The sequence below is a fragment of the Mobula hypostoma genome, chromosome 23, assembly GCF_963921235.1.
Source record: "Mobula hypostoma chromosome 23, sMobHyp1.1, whole genome shotgun sequence".
NCBI lineage: Eukaryota > Metazoa > Chordata > Chondrichthyes > Myliobatiformes > Myliobatidae > Mobula > Mobula hypostoma.
In genome coordinates, this window is record NC_086119.1 from 17,631,519 (window position 1) to 17,658,793 (window position 27,275).

General features: G+C 38.6%; 1 protein-coding gene across 6 annotated transcripts in view; it reads left to right on the forward strand.

Annotated features, from left to right (window-relative positions):
- The window catches only part of synrg (synergin, gamma), a 123,333-nt gene that overhangs the window by 45,119 nt on the left and 50,939 nt on the right, over positions 1-27,275 (forward strand). For all 6 annotated transcript variants that reach the window (XM_063031394.1, XM_063031395.1, XM_063031398.1 and 3 more), the window contains 5 exons: positions 381-635; positions 3,712-3,851; positions 6,596-6,711; positions 9,640-9,702; positions 12,632-13,600. In XM_063031394.1, coding sequence (XP_062887464.1) covers positions 381-635; positions 3,712-3,851; positions 6,596-6,711; positions 9,640-9,702; positions 12,632-13,600 — 1,543 coding nt within the window. The remainder of the gene's footprint in view (positions 1-380; positions 636-3,711; positions 3,852-6,595; positions 6,712-9,639; positions 9,703-12,631; positions 13,601-27,275) is intronic.

Below are 27,275 nucleotides of genomic sequence, written 5' to 3' on the forward strand. Positions count from 1 at the left end.
TTTGAGGAGTTCCACAAACTTGTGGATTTTCTCCCACCTCCCTGAGTATTTATAATCTCATCTTCTGATGGTGATTAAACTGTTTCAATAACATGCAAAGAAACCCAGAAAATGACTGGTTTTCTTAGAAAAGCTAATGTTGTAATACAGAAAATCACTGGCAGAAGCATCACAATTGACTGAGAAGGTACTTACAAAATATTGGGTTGAGATATTGATAATACCTTTCTTTGTATATAATATTGTGCTCAATAAGCAAATGATTGTAATCTGTAACTTCATATTTCTGGGTTGTTTACAAATTAACAAATATATAAATGGGATAACATCTGTGTAATTGGTCATTGTGATTTTAGTTCTACACTGCTTTTATTTTCCAGAGGGGCATTCCTGCATTGAATTTTGAAAATCTCAACCAGTTTTCATCTGCTCCTGTTCCTACGTTAAGTGCAATGCCGATGACTTTACCTACTTCAGTTCCACAGCAGCCCATGATTTCGGTGCCATCTGGTCCGAGTGCAAGTCTGCCTGTTCAAGCAGGCCAGTCTCTGGTAGGCATGGATCTTCCTGCACCAGTGGGTGGCAGCACGGCTCCAGTTTCCAGCAGTTTTGTGGCATCTTTTCCTGCCAGCCAGGTAACAGTATCATTAAAACATTAAGTTCATGATGTACAATAAAATATTAACAAAAGCACGTGGTACTGTTGTGATTGAGAGCGAGATATGGATGTACAATTAATGATTAACTTAATTTAAAAAATAGTACGAAGACTTCTGTTATAACAGTGTTAATCAAAACCATATCAAGTTCAAGGTCAAGTTTAATTGTCATTCGACCATGTACTAGTACTCATAAGTACACCCAAATGAAACCCAGTGTTACTCTGGTACAAGGTACAAAACACCGTACCAACATGCATACACAGTATAAAGCACATACAGCCCATATGAGATAGCAATAAAATACAGTCACACAACACAAAAACAAGTCCAAGCCCCTGAGTTCATGGATGTTGCAGCAGTGTGTAATAGCATATGTGCTATTTGCAGTGTGCTGTTGGTAATGTGTTTTGTACCTTGGCCCCAGAAGAATGATGTTTCGTTTAGCTATTTTCCTGTATGGCTCAATGGTAATTAAACTTGAAAGTAAACTTAATGACTTGTGTACACTCAGTAGCCACTTTATTAGGTAGTCGAGTGGAACCCAGTGTGGTCTTCTGCTGTAGCTCATCCGCTTTGAGGTTTTAACATGTTGTGCATTCAGAGATGCTCTTCAGCACACCACTGATGGTTATTTGAGTTGCTGTTGCTTCCTGTCAGCTTGAAGCAATCTGGCCATTCTCCTCTGACCTCTCTCAATAACAATGCATGTGCTGCTCACTGGATTTTTTTTTTGTTTTTCACACCATTCTTTGTAAACTCTTTAGACTGTTGTACAGGAAAATCCCAGGAAGTCAACAATTTCTGAGATACTCAAATCACACCGTGTGACACCAGCTATCTTTCCATGGTCAATGTCACTTAAATCGCATTCCCCACCAACACCACCATCATCAGCATTTTGATGTTTGGTCTGAACAAAAACTGAACCTTTTGACCATGTCTGCATGCTTTTATGGATTGAATTGCTGACACATAATTAGCTGATTAGATACTTGCATTAATGAGCAGGTACATTAAACAATTATGTCTATAATCCAATGCAACAGAGATATCTAATAAAAGGAAGGGGGTTTTCATATCTTTCAGCTGTCTTACATGAAAATAAATTTGTAAAAATACCCTATAAAAATAGGAGCAGTAATTTGAACTTCCATTCTTGTAATGGGCAATGAAAAAAATTATGGTAAGAAGCACCATTTAGTTAGAAACACCATTTAGCTATTGACTGAGTGAATAAGAATGATTTTCTGTCCATGGTGCTGATGGACTTTATACTGACTCCTGCATTATTTCCAAATATTGATGTTGTGCAGAGTAGAACATTGATGGAACTGCTTGGTAACTTCAGGTTAGCATTAGCAACCCAATTCGCAGTCAATGTTTATTTTCTCTCCGTCTCTCCTTAACATGTTGGGAGTTCTCTCTTCTCATTTTTTGACTTCAAGTTGTATATAGTTTTTAAAGCACCATCAGCTTTCTAGAACCTAGTCTTAGTTTATATTTGCCTATGGATTACAAGACGCAGTAAGTGTAATCCTGATGCAGGACCATCCCATCCTCAGGGTAATATGTCACTATGGTCCTGTCTTTCTCCACAATTGCCCCTGTTTTCTCTACGTAGCTAGTGAATACGGTCAGAATCAGAATCAGGATTATCATTGACGTATGTCGTGAAATTTGTTTTACGGCAGTAATACATTGTAAGACAAAAACGAAACTATAGATTAAAATAAGAAATATGTACAAATATAAATTAGGTCTGAGGATCCTTTTTAATCTTGCTGTCTTCTTAAGTTCAAGTTCAAGTTGATTGTCATCCAACTGTACATAGACACAACCAAAGCAAACAAAACAACGTTCCTCCAGACCACAGTGTACCCCCATATGTATACTGAATCATACACAGCAGATAAAACAAAATATTACCACAAATAAGTTAATAAAATATAATTCAAAACTCTCCTCTCCCACCATATTTTAGAATCCATTTCTATTTGTTTTATTCAACTTACTTTAATTTTTTGAGTTGCAAAACTGTCCACCTTTTAAATGATCATTGATGCTCTTGAAGAGTAATAATTCCAAGATAATCACAGAGAAGATTGAGTCAGTGTTGTATATAGAATATAAACAAACTAAAATTTGTGTGCTATCACTTTTGTTTAAACCCTTTTAGTACATGTATTTTTGAATGGAAATTAAAAATAGTTACTTGGCCTTTTAAACAGATGACACAAAAACTATAGATTGCAAATATTAATAGAAATTATTAGAATTTCCCATTAAAAACAGAGATCCATAGCTATAAGAATCATTTGGATTAGTGGCTTGTATTTAGTTAATGAGGTTCAAAGACAGAATAATGCTGGAAATCGAAAATAGAAGCTGATTTCTATGCAGGTGCAGTATATTCTTTTATGTCAGTGCTACAGTTTCTTATCTCTGCGTTCTAGGTGCGTGTGATGATGCAGCTTTTAATGCCGTTAACTTAAACCTCCAGGGACCCACATTTGTTTTTGACCTCCAGTTTTGTCAGTATGGAGTTTGCCCATTCTCCATGACCATGTAGGTTTTCTCTGGCTGTGTCGATTTTCTCCCACATCCAAAAGATGTGCTGTTAGATTAATTGGCTGAAGTAAAATAATTAAGAGAGGGAATTGAGGGGGGTAATGAGTTGCAGGACTACAGGGGAATAGGACAAGGAGGAATATGATTGATAGGGTTTCTCTTCTGCAGTCTGGTATGGACTTGATGGGCATCATGACCATCTTCTGTGTCATCATAAATGGCTTTCAAGTCTGTAATGGAAGAAGGAAATTTTATGGAATAGTTTACCAATTTATAATGATGCTTCGAAAGGATATTTTATAAGTTTTTTGTAGTTATTTGGCTGAAACACGTGGCATAAAGTTACAGTGGGATGATTTTGGAAGTGTAATTCAACTGAATGAAGTTCAAGCTATGCATAACAATATGATATATTAGCAGTGTCCAAACATTATTCTTAAGATTAACTATATCACAAGATTAAAATTTATCCACTATTTAGGCTACAAAATCTGATGACGATGACTTCCAGGATTTTCAGGAAGCACCCAAGCCTAATGCATCTGATGATTCATTCAAAGGATTCAAGAGTGAAGCCTCTGGAACTTTATCAAAAGCACCAAACTCTCAAACTTCAGTCAGGTTTGAATTATTGTCATGGACATCCCTCATTTTTTTTGTCTCTACTTTGACTTTTTAAAAATTTTAATGATCAGTTTCATTGGAACCCTGATTTCAGAACCCTGATAATGTGGGAGCTATAGAGAACAGTGCTTACTAATAACAATGTTCATTCTTAAAACTAATGCAAATACCCTTGCCAAAACTTACTAAAGTCATCTCTATTGAGTCAGAATTAAATCACAATTATCAATGAAGAGGAACTATTTAAGGCTGTATTAAAATGCACTTTAAAATAGTAGATTTTTTGTTAAGAACTAATTGAAGGCTGTCAAGTGATCCTTTGTAATTGGGAGGTAAAGAGAGACCTTAACACAATGGATACTTTTGACCAATGAGAGAATCAAGGAATCCCTTGTAAAGTTGTAAATTACTGGGAATTAAGGAATAAATATTTTCTTAGCACAAATATAATTTGCATGATTGTGGAAGGCCAATGGTCTCATCCTCGTGACTTTGCTGTAGGTGTTTCGCAGGGGACTATCTCAGGTCAAATAATCTCCAGAAGCTTCTTCAATAACCTTCCCTTAGACAAAAATAGAGTTGTTTGTTGCCGATTGTGCAGAGTTTTGTTCCGTTTGCAATTCTGCAGATAACAAAACAGATCATGGCTCTGTTCCATACAAGTGATTGGCAGTGAACACTTCCAAAGGCAGTGAGAATCTAACCACCCATAAAAGTGCTGAGGAAAACATGAGCAGAGAGTTAACTGGAACACTGATATTAGTACCCTGGCTATAAAAGCAAGTTAGGGTTTGCTTGCTATGGTAATTCCCCAAAGCATTAAGCCAGCTCCATTATAAGTGGAATGTGATTGAATGCTGTCTATTTGCTGGATAAGTACAGTTCCAACAACACTCAAGAAGCTCTACAGTATTTGGGATAAAGCAGCCTGCCTAAGTTTCATCCACTCCTCCATCCTGAACATTCTTTCCCTCTGCCAGTGCACTGAGACTCAATGCACACAGCAACATTCAAAAGCTGAACTCTCTACCATGTAGAAGAACAGTGGTGTATCGAAAAGCTACACCCGAATGTTCCCCTCTAGATTATGTGTTATTTATCTATTTAAATAATAGATATTCATTTATTTATCACATGTACATTGAAACATAGAGTGAAGTGCATTGTTTGCGTTAATAACCACACATCCTAGTGCTAACATGGCATGGTCACTGTGTTCAGCAGAACAATGTGGAACATAACAAACAACAAAACAACAATAGCAAAACAATCTCCATTCCTCTCTCCCACACATCCATAGTTATCCAAACATTGGGCCTTCGACTTTCCCAGTAGACTCGCAGACTTCCAGACCCAGGCTTTGGCCATTTAAAGTTAAAATATTTTGCGAATCATCTACCATTGTTGAGGCCAAATACTAAAGTCACTACAGTGCAACACTGTGCGAAGGCCAACTCCACAATGATACCAATGTACCAAATTTACCAAGGCTACCTGAGAGAAGTTGAGGGTGGGGGTTATTACTGGTCATGACACCCATACTCACATCCTATAGAGGAATTCAACAGACTTCTATTCATTGGTATGAATAAAATCTCAATTATTGAATCAAATTCCAAAATAATTATTGTTGTGATTAATGGCAATTGAATTGGGTCAACAAGGGGACCTTCCTTTGTTCCTTTTGAAATAGGATTTATCTTCCTCTTGTCAAATGTGTATAGTCATTTGTGGAATCTGTGCTAGCAGTGAAGTAACTTGTTACTTGTGAGAAAATAGCTTCTTAACATCACCTAAGCAGTATTAGCCATTAATGTGCAGACTATATTGTGTAAATTGCAGGTATAAGCAACAAGCAATTTTAGGATAATCTCTTCCCTAGCATGAGCAGATTTTTTTGTTTTCTTATCCCCACTATTCCGAGCTTTTATTTGCTTATCCTTTGACAATCAAAGGATGGTATAATGATGTTGCTCTCTGAAGTGAGTGGAAGTGAAAAGGGGTAGCTTTTAAAACGTTGTAGATTAAAAATGGCACTTGGGTGCTTCTAGATGAAATTACATGCCTTAATTGGAGAGATTTATTCAAAATTCAAAGTAAATTATTACCGAAGTACAATACTTCACCATATACAACCCTGAGATTATTTTCTTGTGGCAATCATTGTAAATACAAGAAACAATAGAGTCCATGAAAGACTGCACACAACTAGATGGGCAAACAACCACTCTGCAAAAGACAGCAGACTGTACAAATACGAAAAGAAAGAAAACCCCAAGGCATTCTACAAGTAAAAACAAAAGCAGGTACAATAGGGTCTTTTAAGAGACTCCTGGATAGGTACATGGAGCTTAGAAAAACAGAGGACTATGGGTAATCCTAGGTAATTTCTAAAGTAAGTACATGTTCGGCAAAGCATTGTGCTGTAGGTTTTCTATATTTCTATATAGAAAGAAAAAAGAAATAATAACAAATAAATAAGCAATAAATATCGAGAACATGAGATGAAGAATCCTTGAAAGTGAGTCCATAGGTTGTAGGAACAGTTCAGTGATGCTGCGAGCAAAGCATCTGGTTCAGGAGCCTGCTGGTTGAAGGGTAAAAACTGTTCCTGAACCTGGTGGTGAGTTCTGAGGTTTTGTTTGTAACACTGCTGAATAATAAAATAGTTATGGCAGCTCTTCTGGCAGGGATTTGCGAAGAGTGGTGTTTGAAATGGTTTTATGAATTCTGTCTTTTAGTGCACATACTTTACTGATGCCAATTTCAGGAACCTCTACATCATCTTCAGTTGACAAATATGCAGTTTTTAAAGACTTGACGGAAGACAAACCTGCAGAAAGTTCATCATTTGCAGGTACAAAAGACTACCTTAAGGAATGTTTATTCCAAAACTGAGCACTGGAAAAAATGTAATGATTGGAATCTACACATGAATTATTGCAAATACATATGTATAAAGAAGCATGAACTTGAAAATCAGCATTTTCATCTACGTACATAAATGAAGTTGCAATACATGCCAAACAGTATTTCTTTATTAAACAAAAGGAAGCTGTCAAGAATGTGAATACATTTGTTAAATACTTATAGTCTCATATTTTAATTTTACTTACCAAGAAATAAGTTAAAGGTTACTCAGATTTTGTTGGTCCCTGTTATATAATTTACTAAACAAAATGTTGGAGGAACTCAGTGGGTCACGAAGGGACTAAGCAATGTTTTTGCTCAGGAATTCCTCCAGCAAGTTTTTATTTTGCTCCGTGTTCCTGAATCTGCATTCTCTTGCATCTCCATGTTATTTAATAGATTTCATATTTTCATTTTGTTTTGGAATGCCCTATTTTCTACACTTGATTCTCCTGCCTACTCATTACATACTGCTCAGTGATCCAGGAATTTCTGCCGCCCAACAAATTCATTTGTCAAAAGACATGCAAGATGTTTCTGGTAAATATGATGACCTTTTATGGAAAAAGGGAGAAAATTGACCTTGTATAGTATCTATCATGATGTTATTGCCCCAGAACAATTTTTAAAAATGGAGCCATTTACATAAGGTGCTGCAGTATGAACTAACTGCTCATGAACATTTAGACACCAAATCAGAAAGCAGAGTCTCCAACCAATCTCTACTTGAGCCACATACAAAATGGCATGGCATAAACAAGTTTCGGAAGAAGAACGTATAGCATGTGGAGAGAGTTAATAAATCACACATGATGAAATAGCAGAGCAAACTCAATGGGCCAAATGGTGTAATTCTGCTCCTGTGTCTTATGATGTTATGATCTGTTCAAAATGGGTTCAGGTTCTTGAAATGCTGGCACGTGTAATGGAAAAAGTGGGAGCTGAACTGTTAGCCTGGTCTGCACCTGCACCATGCTGTGACCTGTAATACCGTGAGCCACATAACTTAGCGTTTAAGATCATTTTAATTGAAATAGAGGAGGCAAGGGTCAAAGTTGCAGAAGTGCAGAAAAGGAAGGAATAAAGACAAAGTAAGAGAGAAATATATTGCTATGGGAAATAATAAGCAGACTGGCAGGAAGGGTTAGCGAGCACAAATCTAAGAGTAAATCTGCATGTAGCAGACTAATGTTTATGTAATAAAGACAATATGTATCTGAGTGCAGGTAGCATGTGAAACAAACCAATCATTGTAAATGATCCAGATGAGCAAAGAGCATGAAAGGAAATAATATGATCTGGGAATCATTATGAAGATGGGACAACACAGACAGGGACCTCAGCATTAAAAGCTACTTGAAATTTAGGAAGGAAAAGTAAAGATATGGTGGAAAAGTGACTGTTAATTAATGAAAGCCTGAGTACAAAAGAGCAGGTTGACCCAAGTTCAGGAAACCAAGACATAGAAACAGTTTGGTGCAGATGAGAAATAATAAAAGGCAGGAAGGTACCTGTGTACAGACCCATGTCAGGGAAGAAAATAAAAGGAAAAATAACAGGAGCTTGTCTATAACGTAGGGAGGTAATTAGGGGGGGATTCTAATCTGTTTATAGAATGGAGATTATATCAAACATAAACAAAGTTAAAGTAGTACTATCCTTAAAGGAGAAACATATAATTGTGTGAAGGTGTGTGGTAGATGAGAAGATTGGATCAAATCTAAAAATAACAGCAAGAATGATTAAAATTTAAAAAGGACGGAAAACTTAATATAAAGTAAACTAGAAATCTAGACTCAAAGTTTTGGAATTTCTGTGGAAATATCTAAATCAATAATTGGAAGGGAGAGAGTAACTTGGGGGGGGAAATTACTGTGATGAGGGAAGTGATACTAAGCAAGTTGTTGGACCTCGGGCTGACAAATCTCCAAATCTTGATGGACTTTATCCTAGGATCTTAACAGAAGGAGGTAACAAGGGATTTGATGTGTAGTTTTAATTGTTTAGACTCCCCTAGTTTTTTGGAAAGGTTCAATTGGATTGGAAGAGAGTGAATGTGACCCTTTTATTCAGAAAGGCTGGAAGGCAGAAAGCAGAAAGATACAGGCCTGTTTGCTTAACTTTCATCTAATGGTAGCACACACAAGATGTTGGAGGAACTCAGCAGGTCAGGCAGCATTTATAGAAAGGTATCCATCTCAGTGAAATTGTTAGAGTATATTTTCTTTGGCACTTAGAAAACTTCAAGGCAAAGTCAGTGTTTATTTTTGCATGTGGAAACTTGTTTGACCAATCTGTTGAAGTTCCTTAAAGAAGTAATGTGCTGTGAATTTACTGTATTTAGATTTCCAGAAGACATTTTATATAGTGCTGCATCAAAAGTTATTGTGGAAGATAAGAAGTTATGTAGAGATAATATATTGATGTGGATAAGGGTTGGCTGATGAATCGGAAAACAGAGTAGCATATCTGATACAGTTGGTATTGGTAGAAAACCAAGCTATGAAAAACAAATAAAAAGTCTACAAAGAATATAGATAGGTTAAGTGGGTGGGAGGAGATCTAGCAGTTAAAATGCATGAAAAATTGAGAATTTTTTCATTTTGGCAAGAAAAATAAATTGAAGCCTGTGATATAAGTGATGAGAGAGTACAGAGGAAAAACATATGGAACTGCAGATGCTGGAACTTAAACAAGAATAGAATTGCTGGAAGAACTCAACTGGTTAATCAACATCTACAGAAAGAGAAATCAGTCGATCTCTTGGCTTAGCAAACCTTACTCAGAACTGAGGGAAGGGTGAAGGTGTTACAGTTTTCAGAGTAGAATTGCTGTTGTTTTGCTGACGGGAAATAACTGTTTGAACTTTCTTTAGATTTTGGTGATAAATACAGTGTGTTTCGGAAGCTTGGTCAGAGCACAGAGAGCAAATCCTCAGGTGAGTAGGCATTGACCACTATGTATAATTGCCTTTGCATGTAATAGCTAAAGCTATTTCTTTTATCCCAAGAGTAAGCTGAGTGTAAATTGCGAATTATACTTTTTAAACTTGCTTGTCACTCTACATTTCCTTTCTGCAGTAATTCTCCTCCAGGTTCAAGCCTCATCAGATTTGTTTTCAGGATGTGACCAACATTAGCATTGAACTGAGATGAGTCTAGAAGCCTTTGTGTTTGTTGCAATGTCCATGTAGCAAAAAGAGACTCACTTGGTCACACGGAACCAAGTTGGTTTAAAATGATGCAGAGTCACAAACAAGTGAAAATAAACTGAATGAACTGGTAAAATGCAGAATATTGCATAGATGCTAGATGATTAGACTGTTCCCTTTATATTTGAAACATTTTTATTTGCCAATTTATTTCTTGTTGTTTTTAAATTTGATGTAAGGTTTCTGTTCACAACTTTTTTTTTGGAAGGAAATTGAGTGAAATAGAATATGTTATTTGTATTCCAAAAAGAAAAACTCGACCAAACAGTGGTTTGATTGACCCATTTCCTGTTGTTCTTTTACTGCTTTTTCTCCATTGGCCATGAAATTAGGAAGGGTGGGGAAAAGATACAGAACTAAAATGCTCGTATTCAGAAAGAAAAGAAAGATCTTGCCATGAGTCTTGCAATATTCTGTTGTTTCTTTTTTTTTCTGGATTCCAATTTTCTATCCAAGATCAGAGTAAAAGTTGCTTTACATTTTTTTATTTGGGTAGGGTTTCATACCTCCTGCACCTAATAAAGTGGCCACTGAGTGGATGTTTGTGGTCTTCTGCTGCCGTAATCCAACCATTTCAAACAATGATGTGCTGTGCATTCAGAGATGCTGTTCTGCACACCACTGTTGTAACACATGGTTATTTGAGTCACTGCCGCCTTTCTGTTAGCTTGAACCAGTCTGACTATTCTCCTCTGACCACTCTCATTAGCAAGGCATTTTAGCCCACAGAACTGCCGCTCACTGGATCTTTTTTTGTTTTCTGCACCATTTTCTATAAACTGTTGTGTGTGAAAATCCCAGAAGATCAGCAGCTTCTGAGATATCCAAACCACCCAGTGTAGCATCAACAATTATTCCACAGTCAAAGTCACTCAGATCACATTTCTTCCCCATTCTGATGTTTCATCTGAACAACAAATGGATCACTTAGCCATATATGCAAGCTTTTATGAATTGAGTTGCTGCCACATGATTGGCTGATTAGATATATGAATTAACAAAGAGGTGAACCTAATGAAGTGGCCACTGGATGTAGAAGAAGAACCAGACAATTAATGAAATAGACCCAGCTTGTGATGTGTTTGCTACTTGACCATAGCAACTTCCTAAAAATTGAAGTAAACTAGTCAATAGGATGTAGGCCAAAAGATTTACAAGCAAGAATAATAAGCACACTTTGAATTTAACTAACGTGTGAGTTCAAAAATCTACTTTTTAGGTAGTTTTTTTTTTAACCTCAGCACAGTTTGTGACTGCAGCTTTCTCAACACTTAAACTGTATTCTAGTGAATCACTAAACCAGTTAAGAAAGGTCACAGGTCCAAATACTGGTCAGGGTGGCAGTAGGAGACTGCAAATGGTTGGTCTCCTTTATTTAGCGGGGTATGAAGTCAGTTTTACTATATGGCAATCCATGCTGGAAATTTCTGTTCGAATGGAAGGGGAATCTAGATTTTGACATTTTCATTGGTTTTATCACTTCATTGAAATCTGGTATTGAACAACTGCGGCTTTTAGAAAAATAGCAGATGAAAAGCTGTGCGCAAGTCTTTTGTATTTTTATCCATCACTTCATATTATCTCCAATATAATTGGCTTTTAAAGAAAAGTAACCATCTCACATGAAAGATGTATTTTGAGCAGAAAGGCTAAGTGTAATTTACATAAATAAGGTCATCCGAGTTTCTTCTGTCTTCATCTTCACTCTGTTTCAGTCACCACAGCTGTGTTTTTGAATCAACAGTCAACAATTCCTAGTCATTCAACTTCTTTTTAATATTCTCATTCTTTGTGTATTAAGGCCATGATGGTCTCACAATACCTGTAATTTCCTCCAAAATATCCACACTCCAATGTTTCTTACTTCATCCATATCCTCTCCTATATTTGCCCTACCATTAGTAGCTGTGGCTTTAGCTGCCAAGACCCTAAACTCTGCAATTTCCTTCATAAATCTCTCAACTTGACTATTTTTACTTTTATGATACAATCACAAATTGTGTTCAGTGCAAAACTCCTTGAAACATCGCAACTGAAAACTACTATATAAACACAAGTTATTATTGCCATTGTGAACAAAGTCAGGGACAAAGTGAAATTTCATTGACCAGGCTTAGATGGTTTTTCTAAAATAGTTAAGAATGCAATTTTTTCAATCCCCTCCAAAAGGCTGTTTAAAAGGGTACTTATGACATCTCCAGGTGATAAAATGAGCCAAAAAACTAAACAAATTTAAATAAGAGTCCTTTTTGAAATGACCAACTTTTGCTAATTAGGCTGTGTGCCTTCATTTTGTGTGTGGTCTGAATAGAAAGTAGCAAAATGCCGTATGTGCCATGGGAACATCCGGACTCTTGCCCATCATAGCTGGGTTAAAACTCTCACTTTCTTTTTTCCAGATTTGCAAAATGGCCCTAATTTGGGCCATTTGGGTATTTAAATTTGGTTCGGTGATCATCCCTCTTCCCTACAATGAGAAATTAAATGGTGGTATGTTCTAAGTAGGATTTTACTTGGCACTGCATGCATGGTATGGGTTGGTGCTTTGGTCTTAGTTAACTTGGAAGTGCTTGTGCTTGAGTGCTGTGAAAAGTGAAACACAGAATTCCATTCGTAACTGCTGGTACTTTGTCACTGAAAAGCTTTATGTTTGCAGGGGAGGGCTTTGCAGAATTCAAGTCACCGGGAAATGACGATGGATTCACAGACTTCAAAACTGCAGACAGTATTTCACCAGTAGACTCTTCAGAGAAAGCAAAGACGTTCACAACCGCCTTTCCTTCTGTGCCATTTCTTCAGCAACTGCAGCCTGTTACACAACCTAAAGAAACTTTCAATTTCACGGACCTTTTTAACTCTGTCAGTTCTTCTGGAGAAAGCAAATCTGTATCATTTCCATCAGTTTCTGTGACATCATCCATTGCATCATCTGTGTGTGTTGCACCATCATTGCCATCGTCACATTCATCCAGTACTTTTTCCTCATCTGGTAGCAGGACTGTTGGCGGAATTGATGAATTTGGAGACTTCAGTCTTTTTGGCATTCCTTCCAGTACTACTACAGGTGGGGAATGGGGTCAGGATGAATTTGCAGATTTTATTGCTTTTGGCTCTACTGGATCCTCTGAACAAAAATCAAATGATAAGTACAATGTTTTGAGGCAGGAGAAGAATGATGGATTCACGGTATCTTTTGATGCCTCACTTGGCATAGCAGAGCAACCTCCAGCTTCCACTGTAGACAAATATGATGTTTTTAAACAGTTACCTGAGGAAGGGTCTGTTTTGGACTTTGAGGAGCAAAAAGACAACACCTTGCTTTCACAAGGGAAGAATGATGATGACTTTCCAGTAACCAAGTTGCCCCTTTCATTTGGCACCTCCGATAAGGCTTTCATGGATAAACTTTCTGCTTTTAAACAAGCAAAGGAGGACTCTGCTTCTGTGAAATCTTTGGACCTTCCTTCTATTGGTGGAAGCAGTATTGGTAAAGAGGACTCAGAAGATGCCTTATCTGCTCAGTTTGACATGAAGTCAGCTGAGGTTGGTGGTGACCTGAAGCATGTATTGTCAGACAGCTCGCTGGATTTGCCACCTGTCATTGGTCAGCCACCTCCTGTTACAGGTGAGGAAATGGTTCGATTGATCTGGTAAATGCATCAAAATCAATCGCGTACTGCAGTTACCTTTCTGTAATGCCGCACCAGTGAATTACCATTTACATATCCAGCTATCTATTCTGTATAATCATCACTGTTGGGAATTGTACTGAGTGCCACTGTTTGCAGTGGTTTTAAATAGAGTGGAAAAATCCAACCGATGCCCTTGATTTAGAAATATCACTGGGTAATTGTTTTGATGTACCTATCTTTACTCTATTGCCATCAATATATTGTTGTGCCAACATTGTTACTGTTTTTCCATCCAGCGTGTAACAGTGTTCAGTCAGTATGTGGAATGGCACTAATGTTGATCTGCGCCTATATTTTCAAGTCATTCATTATAATCCCAGAGAGAGTGACAATTAGCTTGGATGGCAATTGTTAGTTATTTTACTTCCATCTTTGAGAAATTTAAGTTTCCATTTCAATTTTAGCACCATATTCAATAGCAACTGCTTGTACAAAAAAAAAGAACAAGGTGCCTTAAGGTGGTGCCTAGTTTTAGCTGCAATTTTCTTACAAGGTTGCAAATGATTCTTTGTGAAGGGGCACCATTATTTGAAGATAAGCAATGTTGTTTTCACTTACAAAATGCCAGTTGAAGCTGGTTTCAAAAATTTAGCTTGGGCAAAACATCCTAGACTTCATCTAAGATGTTAATGTTTGTACAAAGCCTGAGTTTGCCATGCCAAGATTAAGTCAGCATTAAGATAACTATCTATAGTTTCTTCAACTGATAGGTAAGACAAAAGGTGGTGAATACAGCAGTTACATATAAGTAATTATATGAGCAAAAATTACTCCTCAAAAACAATAATGAAAGTGATTTGGAAAGGGGTTCCAGGTCAATTGACTGGTTTAATAAATGTCCAAAAAAGGTTATTTTAAAAAAAATGAAATATAACAATTTTCTTAGTCCAAATATTGGCTCCTCATTTATTCGTGGATGGGATAAATGTACCAAAAATTAATTATAGTCCATTTAACATCTCTCCATACAATACTGGCATACCAGACTATGTTTAACCTGTGTCTATAATGGTAATACCTATTAGGAGGTGGTGTGCATCTGTAGCAATTGTGTGTAACATTTAAAAAAACGTCAGACAGACAGAAATTAGACTGAACAGACTAATAATTTTTGAAACTATTAGTCATAGCTTAGAAACTGACCTGCCATTCTATTATTGTTGTATGGAAGCAATGTCTGTAAAGTGCCCCCTAATGCCTGTGGAAGCACAATTGTTTTCTTTCAGAGTGTAAAATGAAGAGATTTTATTGTAGAACGATACTGACAAGTAGTATTAGTTCTTCAACTTTTTTTCAATTTACAAGCACAGCTGTTAAAAATGTTTTTTAAAGATGGTGAAAATACACTGCAGCAAGATTCAAAGTATATGCACCATATACAACCATGAGATTCATCTTCTGGCAGGCAGCCACAAAACAAAGAAACAAAATAGAATTCATGAAAAACCCCACATCATAAACAGTCAAACATTCAAAAGATACACCTCCCAGAGGGAAGTTACAGGCTGCAGGTTGCAGTGACCAGAGTTTCAACAAAGTATATTTGGTAGAATTGTAAGTGGTTTTGTTAGCTGCCTGCAAAGCATTGCCATGTTTTGCCAGCACCATCTTGCAGGAATAATTGTATGTGGACCTCTCACAATTATTGGAATTGTTAATGCTTACTTTAGAGTGTTATTTATTTTAAAATATTTTGCAGAGACCTGAGCTGTAATCAAGTAGAGTTTTCAGGCCCTAGGCTGTTGTCACTGCATCTGGTAAACGTGAATGCAGTTTATTCATTACCACAAGAGAATGTGCAGATGCTGGAAATCCAGAGTTACATATACAAAATGCTGGAGGAACTCAGCAGGTCAGGCAGCATCTCTGGAGTGGAATAAACAGTTGAATGTTTATTCCTCTCCATAGATACTACCTGACCTGCTGAGTTCCTCCAGCATTTTGTATGTGTTACTCTGGTATATTTTCATTTCATTGTAACGTTTAACTGTAGTGCCACAAAAAGCTGTTTGGATACTTACAAATGGGTATTTATTCATCTGGTATTGTGGGATCATGTTATGTACAAATCAGCTACAAAGCTACATTTTCTACACTTCAAAAATAATTAATTGGCTTTGAACAACCTGAGAGCATGAAGATGTTGATAGTTCAGATGCATGCTCTTCTTTTAAATGGGATCATTTTTTAAAAAAGAAAACCCTTTTTATTTAAATATATTGATGTGGAGATGGACTGAAGATGAAATTTCCAGCACTCTGGTTATTGTTAGGTTGGTGCTTGGATTTGTGCAAATGTGGCTCAGCGTTGTAGTTTCTGCCTCTTGCATTGGACAGTTGATCTCCAGTTGTACAGTGGCTCCAAAGACAAGTTTTAAAAGATGAAGCCACTTTATTCTTAGGTTTGTGTTTGCATATCAAAATAAAAGCCAGCTTATGGTAGGATGATTTATCTTCTACACTTTGATGACATCTCCAAAAGTGCCTCGATGTCATGACTTATCTGTATTGTAGTTGCAGGTGAAGTATTAACCCGTAATACTAATTCAGTTGTGGCAGATTGATTTTATTTTAACACGTCTTAAGCAGTGTTGAACTAGCCCTTTTAAGTGTTCCTTGCATGGACTGGTCTTTAAGGTATCCTAAATCAATATTTGGTTTTATTACAGGAATCTTAACTGTTATTGAGAAGCTGAAAACAAATGTTTTTATGTAGTGACCAAAGAAGTCTGAGGCCAAAACCTCGTAGCCACTACTAAAATAGAGAGCCTCTACTTTCTGATGAATAGAACTACTTACTCAGTTACTTTTTAAAAAACTTTTACAAAATGAAATGGAAGGCATTTCTTTTGAAAGTCAGTCAAGTAGCACTTGAAAATTAATTCTGCTGAAAGAGTATGAAAACCAGTTCAGTAGTTCCTTGCAGTATGTTAAGCACTATGTAATAATATTTATGCTGTTCTGTATGGTACAGTTTAAATTCACACTCTTTTGTTGGATGTAGTGCATCAGCATAAGCTTTTCTTTGTGATACTTTCTGTGCTTTGCACTAGCTGCACTGTTATGCGTATATAACACTCTGCACTTGGAGAATGATTAATAGGGTTTGTACATAAACATTTTTCTCATTCACTGTGTTTATTCCAGCTGGTACGAGACTTTGCTTTAAAAACGAAAGCTGTTAGAAATACTCACAGGCTAAACACCTATGAGTTCAGCTCAGGTCAGTAAACTTTCATCAGGATTAAGGAGCAGTTCCTAGGTGAATGTATTTTGTTGCAGAGGAGAGGGATGGTTGGAAAGAACAAAAAAGTTGATGGAGAGAGACTGAACAACATGATAAGCTAACACTGATAGAAAGGAGATGGTGAAAGTTTATTTAATGACACTTGATCTCTCTGGAGGAAATAGATATAGAGTGACATGAAAGAGGCCATTGGAGGAAGGAAAATGAAAGAATGCGGTAACTGTGAAATATTGTAGTTGCTGGAAATCTAAACTAAAGTAGAATCTTGGAATTACCCAGCAGGACAGGGAGCATCCGTGAAGATAGAAACACTAAGTCAATGTTATCGATTGGTGATCTTGTTTCAGAATTGCCTGTTTCAGACACAAACTGAAAAAAACTGGTTATCTAAATCGTTAAATTCAATGTTGAGTCATGAGGGGGGTCTTTATGCACCTATCAGTGAATGAGTTGCTGTTCCTCCAGTTTAGGTTGGGCCATTACAACTGTGTAAGAAGCCAAAGGCACAAGGGCGAGAGTTGAAGTGAGATGCAGAGTTAAAATGACAGGCATATGGAAGGTCTGCTTCAAAATTGCAAACTAATCATAGGTGTTCTGCCAAGATGTCACCCAATAAATAATTGGTTTACCAGTAATAGGATAGACCATACTCTGAGCACTGAGAGCACTACACTAAATTAATTGCTGCTTCATTTGGTATTTGGGTCACCATATAGTGGGAACGGAAAGGCCAGGCCTTATATCTTTTGTAGTTTTGTGGAAATTTGTCCTGAGAACCACCTGTGTATTTTATTCCACTTCCAATGTGATCTGCACCAGTCATATCTTCCTTTTGCTCCCACTTCAGCATTTTTAAGGAACCATTCTCTTAACATAACAATTCCCTGGTTCACCCTTCCATCTCCATCAACACCCACTCAACCAAAGAATTTCCATATTCTGATTATAGCACTTTGTATTTGATGCTCACAATTTGAGATCATCTGCAACCAAATTCAGATCGGCTGACTTTTTCGGATCACATCTGTTCAGTCTGCAATGATGAACCTAACATTTTTTACTCTAAAGCCTTTTACTTTAATTCTCCATTCTACTCCCATGTTGACCAATTACACTGTTACAATAAAATTCAAAGTAAGCCTGAGAAGCAGCATTTCATCTTCAGTCTAGGCACATTGCAAGTCTCGAAACTCAATATTGAACTCAACTGTTTTAGGTAACCAGCCATTTTGCATCAGAATTAGTAGTTCTGAGGGAAATGTCATCAATCTGTAACAGTAGCTCAATGTATTGGGAATTTCCAAAATTCTTATTTTCTGGATTTACAACAACCTTAGTGCTTTGTATATCAGTTTCAGGATTGTGTCTTCCTTCTTTTCTCTTACCCTCAGTCAACTACAAGGGGTAGTTGATAAGTTCGTGGCCTAAGGTAGAAGGCGTCAATTTTAGAAAACCGAGCACATTTATTTTTCAACATAGTCCCCTCCTACATGTACACACTTAGTCCAGCGGTCGTGGAGCATACGGATCCCTTCTTTGTAGAAGTGGGCCACAGCAGGGGTGATTGATAAGTTTGTGGCCTGAGGTAGAAGGAGATGAGTTATTAACTTCAAACTTTCTGCATTATCGCTCAAAGAGATGAACTGCACGTGCATGTAACAAGAGTGTCTTGGGCCTCCAGGTGGTCCACAGCAGGGGTGATTGATAAGTCCGTGGCCTAAGGTAGAAGGAGATGAGTTATACAGCTCCTGTTACATGCACATACAGTTCAACTCTTTGAGTGATTATGCAGAAAGTTTGAAGTTAATAACTCATCTCCTTCTACCTTAGGCCACGAAGGTATCAATCACCCCTGCTGTAGACCACCTGGAGGTCCAAGACGCTCTCGTTACATGCACGTGCAGTTCAACTCTTTGAGTGATAATGCAGAAAGTTTGAAGTTAATAACTCATCTCCTTCTACCTTAGGCCACAAAGTTATCAATCACCCCTCGTGTTTACATCACTTCCAGACACATAGCAGTGATTAACAAGCCTTTACCACCCTATCACTGATGTTTCTTTGTACTCATCACATTTCTGAAATTTAAAATTTCTTTGATTTCTAGCTTTTCCTGCTTCTGATGTAAGGTCATCAACCTGAAATATTAACTCTGTTTCTCTCTGTATAGATGCTGCTTGACTTGTCAAAAATTTTAAACATTTCCAGATTTCTACTATTTATAGTCTTTTCTTTTGGTTATAGTTTGCTTACTCATTGTTTATAATTGTTATGCCATGCATTTCATTTGCAGGAAACTTTTAAGCTTTTGTTAACCATGGAGCATTTCCACACCCAGTAACTTAAGAAATGGAAGCAAGAGTAGACATAATATTTCTGAGCATCCTCCATCATTCAGCATGTTATGGCTGACCTTGTGCTTTGAACATTTTCTCTCCTGATCCTCACATCCTCCTGTTTCAATTTGTGTCTATTGCTCTATTTTGAATATACTCAGGCAATATCCACAGATTTCTGAAGTAGAAAGCTACACAAAAAAATGACAGCCCTTTGCATGAAGCCATTTCTCCTTGTCTAGTTCTTTCATCTGCACTCCTCACCACCTCCCTGTCTCCTGCTCTCTCTGTCTCCTCTCATCCCTCCATCGGTACATTTGTATCTCCAATTGAATGACATATAGGAATCTACAAACTGCATGTGTAATCTCTCCAATCAATAGTTGTCAACAACAGACCTCCAGCTGTACAGTTTATTATAACTGAGAAGCCTGGATTATGGAGCAGCTGAAGGTCATCGCTGTTAGAAAAGAGCAGGTGAGCAGAATAAATAATTGGAAAGGTGGTCAGGAAGTGCCAGAATTTAAAAATCAAAGAGTGAAATTATCATGAATCTCTGCAGATTTATCCTTTTAACCAACTCAAGAATGCCTCAAGAAGATTTGATGATCTTAGACATTAGATGATATTGTTCACATTTGGTTGAAACTGCTTTTTCTGTTTCATACCATCTGCATTCCAACCCCAGTTAAAAAGTGACGTGCAATGAACAAGAAGTCAGTTGGAGAGGAGAAGAAATTAGAATTGTTTAATGCCAGTTAATTCCACGGGTTTACTCTTTAGAATCATTAATTCAGACAGTTAAAGGGAATTTTGAGCTATTGTAATTTTTCAGAGTCATTATAAATTTATTTATGATTCATTATAAGTGTTAATCTTCATCTCCATTTGTAGTATAGAACATGACAAACAAGAAAAGACCAACTGGTCCATTTAAACCATTACATATAATTGGGATACTGAGTTTATCACTGCATTGGCTGCCAGGAGTCATGCACTAGGCAGAGGAGTAAAACACACAAAGTGCTGGAGAAACTCAGCAGGTCAGGCAACATCTATGGAAATGAATAGACAGTCCACGGTTCGGGCTGAGACCTTTCTTCAGGAGTGAGAAGGAAGGGGGAAGATGCCAGAATAAAAAGGTTGGGGGGAGCAGGGAGGAGGCTAGCTGGAAGGTGATGGGTGAAGCCAGGTGGGTGGGGATGATTGAGGGCTGGAGAGGAGAGTGGCCATAGGAGATAGGGAAAGCGGAGGGGACCCAGGGGGAAGTAATAGGCAGGTGAGAATAGGTAAAAGGTCAGAATGGGGATTACATTAAATCGGATCCCTTCAAGGAGATGTTCACTTCTTTCAGCCAGTAGTAGGTCTTTATATTAGACTGTTTAATGGATGCGATCTGGAACTCTGCATTGGTTTGAACACCTCCATACTCGGCATGAACCTTTAAGAACAAGGAAATAAAGCAATCTTGTCTTTTGATTGATTCAGGCACCTCAAATTCAGTTGCTTGTTCATTTGTATGCTATGGGATATTGCCCTCAGGGACCGAATTTCTTCACCATCTGTATTTTCCCTGAGAGAATGAGCTACAATTAGTTAGCTTCCAAGGTCACTTTAAAAGGTAACAAGTGGTTAGCTATTGAAATATCACAAGCAGACAAGTCCAAGCAAGGGCAACAAGCTTCCTTCCTTTCTAAGCTATGAAAAAATATTGCTTCAGGTTACTTACTTGCTGTTGTGGTTAATTTAGGAGATATCTGAAAATCAGTAATCTCTTTGGCCTTGGTGAATATCCCTTTCTGCAGACTTCCGAACAAAAAACTAAACTTCTTTACAGCTGTAAAGCTCTTGACAAGTGTAGTTTTTATTTTCAGTTTGCAAAAGTGTTCTTCTAAGAATTGACGCAAATTATTTAGACATACTCTTACTTTCTGCTCTTTAATTTACAGTTGATCGGTGAGGATATGATCTCTAAATACATCATGATGCTGTTCTTCATGTTCCTACTACTAGTTTAATTCTTTTGCTATAGCACATTCCATAAGATGTTATATGATGTGAGGTGGCATGATAGAGTAGGCAGGGTGACACAGTAGTGTAGTAATTAGCGCAACAGTTTACAGCAGCTTTGATTCCCACTGCTGTCTGCAAACAGAGTTTGTACATTCTCCCTGTGGTGGTGGATTTCCTCCAGCTACTCTAGATTCTTCCCATATTCCGAGGATGTACAATTAGAGTTAGAGGGTTGTGGGCAAGCTGGATATTTGCTGGTGATATTTGCGGATTTGTGGGATGCCCAGAACAATTCTTGCTGATTTGATGTGACGAAAATGACACGTTTCATTGTATGTTTTGATGTACTTGTGACAAGTAAGATCTATTTATTTATTTATCTGTCCAGTTATCTATGGGTCTATTTATTTATTTGCATGTTTATTTATTAAATTTATTTATTATTCCTTTTTTACTTTCTTCATTTTACATTTTCTTCACATTCTGGGGATTTTGCGACTACTATCAAAGTTGTATTAGTGAACCATTATAAAAACCCTCATGAAAAGCTGTGGGAGTCCTATTATCCTCTTGAAGTACTACTGCCTGTAGTGAAGTTCATGAAACAAAATTCACGGTCATACATTTTAATCACAGTGCACTGTTCTTGGAAGGGGTAAATTGGTTGAATATCTCACATATACCAAGGTACCTTGAAAAAAAGTGCATTTAAGATAGTACAAGGTAAAACAATAGCAGAGTGCAGAATAAATTTGTAGAGAAAGTGCAGTGCAGGTAGACACTGAGTGTCAAGTATCAAGGTAGACTATGAGGCCAAGAACCCATCTTATTATTTTGGGGACCATTCAATTGTCTTATAACAGCTTTAATATTTCAAGTCAATTGAACTTCATTCTGATTTTCCTGAGAATCACATGCATACCAATTTTATAAATAATGAAGATGTTACAGTTGTTCTATTTCTGATGGGCCTTTCTACTGCTTCAACCAAAGCACAAACCTGTTGGGCTATATTATTCCCCTTCCTCTTCAGATTTATCCCCTTAAATCATGGAGTATTTTTCTATTTGGGTGAATTTGTAGTGCCCAGATTTTTGTTTCACTTTATCTTCAGTATTCTGAGTCACGGGCTGATGCAGCATTGTCACAGGCCCTTCAGCCACTGAGCAACAGCGAACATCAAGAACCTGTTTATGCCAATCTTATGCTAATCCCATGTTATTCTCCCCACCACTCCCATTAACCCATCTAAGGCTGCACAGTAGTAACACTGCTGGCTCACAGTTCAACCCTGACCTCCTGCAGTGCTGTCTGCCTGGAGTTTGCACATTCTGCCTGTGACTACATGGTTTTCCTCTTGGTTCTCCAGTCCCCTCCCACGTTTCAAAAATGTGCAGGTTGGTGGGTTATTTGGCCTCTGAAATTGCCCCATGTGTGTAGGTGAGTGGTCAGACTTACGGGGCGGGAAGTTTATGGGAGTGTTTGAGGTTGAAAGGAAGAACTGAGTTGTGCTAAAAGCAGAGATTGAGTAAGACGGGCCTATTCTCCCACAGGTTTAAAAAGGATGGCAGGTGATTTCTTGAACATAAAAGGCTGACAGATTATATGGTGAAAGGAGGCTTTCTCTGACATCTTTTGTCTAAGATACTGAGTTTCAAGATATAGCTGCTTGTAGGTAAATGAGTGTGATTCAGGAAGATAGCTCACAACCACCATCTCGAAGCATCTGATTGGTCATGCATGCAAGTCAAGTTCAAGTTTATTGTCCATAAGACCATAAGGTATAGGAACAGAATTAGGCTATTTGGCCCATCGGGTCTGCTCCACCATTTCATCGCGGCTCCATTTTCCCTCTCAACCCCATCTCCTGCTTTCTCCCTGTATGCCTTCATGCCCTGACTAATCAAGAATCTATCAACCTCTGCCTTAAATATACCCAATGATTGATTATCATCTGACTGTATGGAGCTGAGAGGAAAAATGGACCAGCTATGATGAAATGGCAGGCAGACTCGATGGGCCAAATGGCCTAATTCTGTTCCTATGTTTTATGGTCTTATATATACAACCAAACAAAAGAATGTTTCCCCTGACCACAGTACACCCACACAACATATATTAAAAAATAAACAAAAATAGTACTATAAATAAGTTAATAAAATATAATTCAAACTGCATGTAGCAAAGCATAGAACAGGTAAACAGTACAGTAAACAGCTCGCTGTCCTAGTGATGAGGCCTTGGTGGTAGCAGGATATTCATTAGTTTCACAGCCAGAGGGATGAAGTTGTTACCCAGTCTGGCAGTCCTAGTCCTGATACGTCTGTACCTCCTTTCTGATGGTAGTGGGTCAAAGAGATTGTGGGATGGGTGGTAGAGATCCTCAACAATGCTTTGGGCCCTGCAATTCACCTGCATTGCTCCCGGTCATTGTCACAAATAGGGGAGAGGGAGACCTGGTGATCCTCTTGGCAGTTTTTACTGTCCCCTGTAGGATCTTGGGGTCCGATGCCTTGCAGCTTTCGTACCTTGCAATGATGCAGCCAGACAGGATACTCCCAATGGTGCTCCTGTAGAAAGCTGTTAGAATGGGGGCAGGGTGCCTTGCACGGCTGAATTTCCTCTGAAAGTGTAGGCACTACTGTGCCTTCTTGACTAGTGAGGACGCGTTGTGAGTCCAGGTTAGATTGTCCATTATGTGCACACCAAGGAACTTTGCCCTCCTCACCCTCTCCATGGCAGAGCCATTGATGTGCAATGGAGAGCGGTTGACCTGCACCTTGCTGAAGGCCACAGTCATTTCTTTTGTCTTGTCCACATTGAGACTCAGGTTGTTGTTCTCGCACCATTTGACAACCCTCTCTAACCCCTCTGTCTATGCCGATGCATCATTATTGATAGGCCAACTCACTGTAGTGTCATCAGCAAAATTGATGGTACTCTTTGAGCTGAATCTGGCAGTACAGTCATGAGTCAGCAGTGTGAACAGCAGCGGGCTGAGCACACCACTTCTCAGCGTGATGGAGCTTGAGGTGTTGCTGCCAATTCCGACTGACTGCAGTCTTCCCATGAAAAAGTCAGTTAGATAGATCCAGTTAGATAGAGGGGTGTTGAGTCCCAACAATGGCAGTTTACCCACCAGCCTCTAGGAATGATAATGTTGAACACTGAGCTGAGTCAGCAAACAGTACCCTGGTATATGAAGCATTGTTTTCCGGGTGGGACAGGATGGAGTGGAGGGCTGAACTAACGGCATCATCAATGAGCAGTAGGCGAATTGGAAAGGGTCCAATGTAGCTGGAAGGTGGGATTTTATACGATCCATTACTCTCTGCTCAAAGCACTTCATGATTGTGAAAATCACTGTCACTGGGCGGTAATCATTTAGGCCAGTTACTGTTACCCTCTTGGACACAGGAATGATGGTGGCTACCTTGAAACCTGCAGGGACAGTGGACTGTTTCAGAAAGCTATTAAAGATGTTCGTTAAGACCTCTGTTAGCTGGACTGCACAGTCCCTCAGCACCTGACCAGATACGTTTTCCGGCCCTGCAGTTTGGTGTGAGTTTACCGTGGCGAGGTCCTCCTCACCTCGGCCGCCAGTACCTGTTCCTCAGGAAGAGAGAGGGCTTTCACTTTCACATCATTCAGTTGGTCAAATCATGCATAGAAGGCATTCAGCCTATCAGCTAGGGTGGTGTCGCTGTTGTTGATGTGCAAAGTGGACTTGTAATCGGTTATGGTTTGTATACCTTACCAGATGTTCCTGATGTTACAAAGGTGCCTATGAATTTTCTGTCCGTACTCATGCTTTGCCTTCCTGATGGCTTGGGAGAGAGCGGCTCTTGCTGACCTTAGAGTTAACCTATCCCCCGATCTGAAGGCATCGTCCTGATCCCTAAGTAGTGTACAAACCTCTGCAATCAGCCATGGTTCCTGGTTAATCCTGGCAGTGGAGTGTTTAATCACGGTAATGTCCTCAATCACTTTCCTATGTAGCCAGTCACCGATTCTGCATATTCATCAATATTGACATGATGATCGTAGGCAGCCGTCTCCCTGAATATGTTCCTGTCAGTGCTTTCAAAGCAGTCCTGCAGGGCTGAGGTAGCACCATCTGGCCAGATCCTGATCTCCCTGTAAATGGGTTTGATTTGTTTAGCCAGTGGCCTGTATGCAGGGATTAACAAAATGGATGTGTGGTCTGAGTATCCAAGGTGAGAGTGGGGGACAGCCTTATAGGCTCCACAAACATTACTAGAAGCCAGGCCAAATATATTCTCTCCTCTGGTTAAGAAGTTGACATGCTGGTAGAAATTTGCCAGGCCTGTTTTTAAGTAGGCATGATTGAAGTCACCAGCAACATCAGAATGAATGATATTGAGGATGCAGAGTGCGCCATAGAGGTCCTGCAGCACTTCTCCAGCACTCCGCAGCGCGGGAGAGCGGGATGTAAACAACAATAATCACAATGGCAGTGAACTCCCTTGGTGAGTAAGGGCCTGCTCTTCATTATTAAAAACTCTGCCTATGGTGAGCAGTGGGCCATTACTACTGAGGCATTCACGCGCCAGTTCGTATTGACGTAGACGCACATACCTCCTCCACGTGCCTTGCTGGAGGTCGCAGCAGTTCTCTCTATCCAAAGGGAGATTAGACCTTCTAGCTAGATGACAGAGTCTGGAATGGTGTCTTGAAACCACGTTTCTGTTATGCCGAGTGTGCGATAGTCTCTCATCTCTCGCTAGTTCAGACACAGGCACTGGTACTCCAGTTTACTTTCCAGAGACCTGATGTTTACAAGTAGAATCGGTGGAGCATTGGCCTACAGGAATCCGCATTAAGTCTCGCTTTAATACCAGCGTGTCTACTGTGTTTCTGTGTTTGAGCACACTGCTTCCGATGGTCTCTCGCTCGAGTAGCTGTAGTAGACTGTGGTGAGGAGCGAGAGCCTGTAACTGCGCAGCATCTACGTTATTCTGCTCGCTAGCGAGGTAGATTTTCAGACGTTGGTGTTCTCAATGTTCAGTGGTGTTTTTCAGTCATAGGAAAGATGAACTGGACAAAAAATTTCACTGTTGGTTGGAGCTGGAGTGACAGCTGAGTCCAGGAGTGCAGCCATCTTCTGACGTCATATACTATAAATAAGTCAAAGAATTTGCATTAGGAAAGAACAGAATGGAAAACTATGATGAAATGGTAAGGGTATCCATAAATAAGACAGTTGTTACTCAGATTAATAGATAGTGGTGAAGCAGCTGTTGTGGTAGACTTAATTTTGAAAGATGTGAACGGTACAAGGATATGCAATTGGTAAAGGCAATGCTGTTTGTCACGTGTGCCAATAAAATATTAACAGGTATCTACATGTTCAGGACTGCCAAATTTGAGGTTTCCATGTAGGCAAGACACTGAGATGCTGAATCCATGCTTCATTTTACTTTAAACCATTTTGTATTAGAAGGTTGTAATCTAATCCGCTTGCCTTGTTCTCAGTTTGTTAATGTTTGAACCTCCTATATCACAGCTAACATATTGAATCCAATCCAGTCGAGTTGATGAAGAAGCAGCAATGCTGTTATAGCATGGCATGAACAAATGTCAGAATATTAGAATAGAGAATTTTATGCAATTTGATAGGCAGCAAGGTTGATATCAAAAAATACTTAAGTATTTGAAAATATTAAATCTTCTGTAATTGATAACAAGAGAGTTGTAGTGCATATTTAAGCAGTTAGCAGTGCTGCCTTTTTTAATCAGTATTTAATTTTGCTGTTTGTGTTCTGTCTCTAATTACTTTTGTTAATCAGCAGTTGAGAACCAACGGCTTGCTGTGGCCATATTTTTGCTGAAAATCTTAGTTATTATTCATTACGCAAAACAATTGGGAGAGATTATATACATGAATGGCCTCATTTTATATATCTTTCCTGACTGAAAATGAAGAATAGTGGTCTTAATTTTACAGTAGCTTTAATCTACCTTATGGAATAATAAGTGGTGAGGAGCAGGC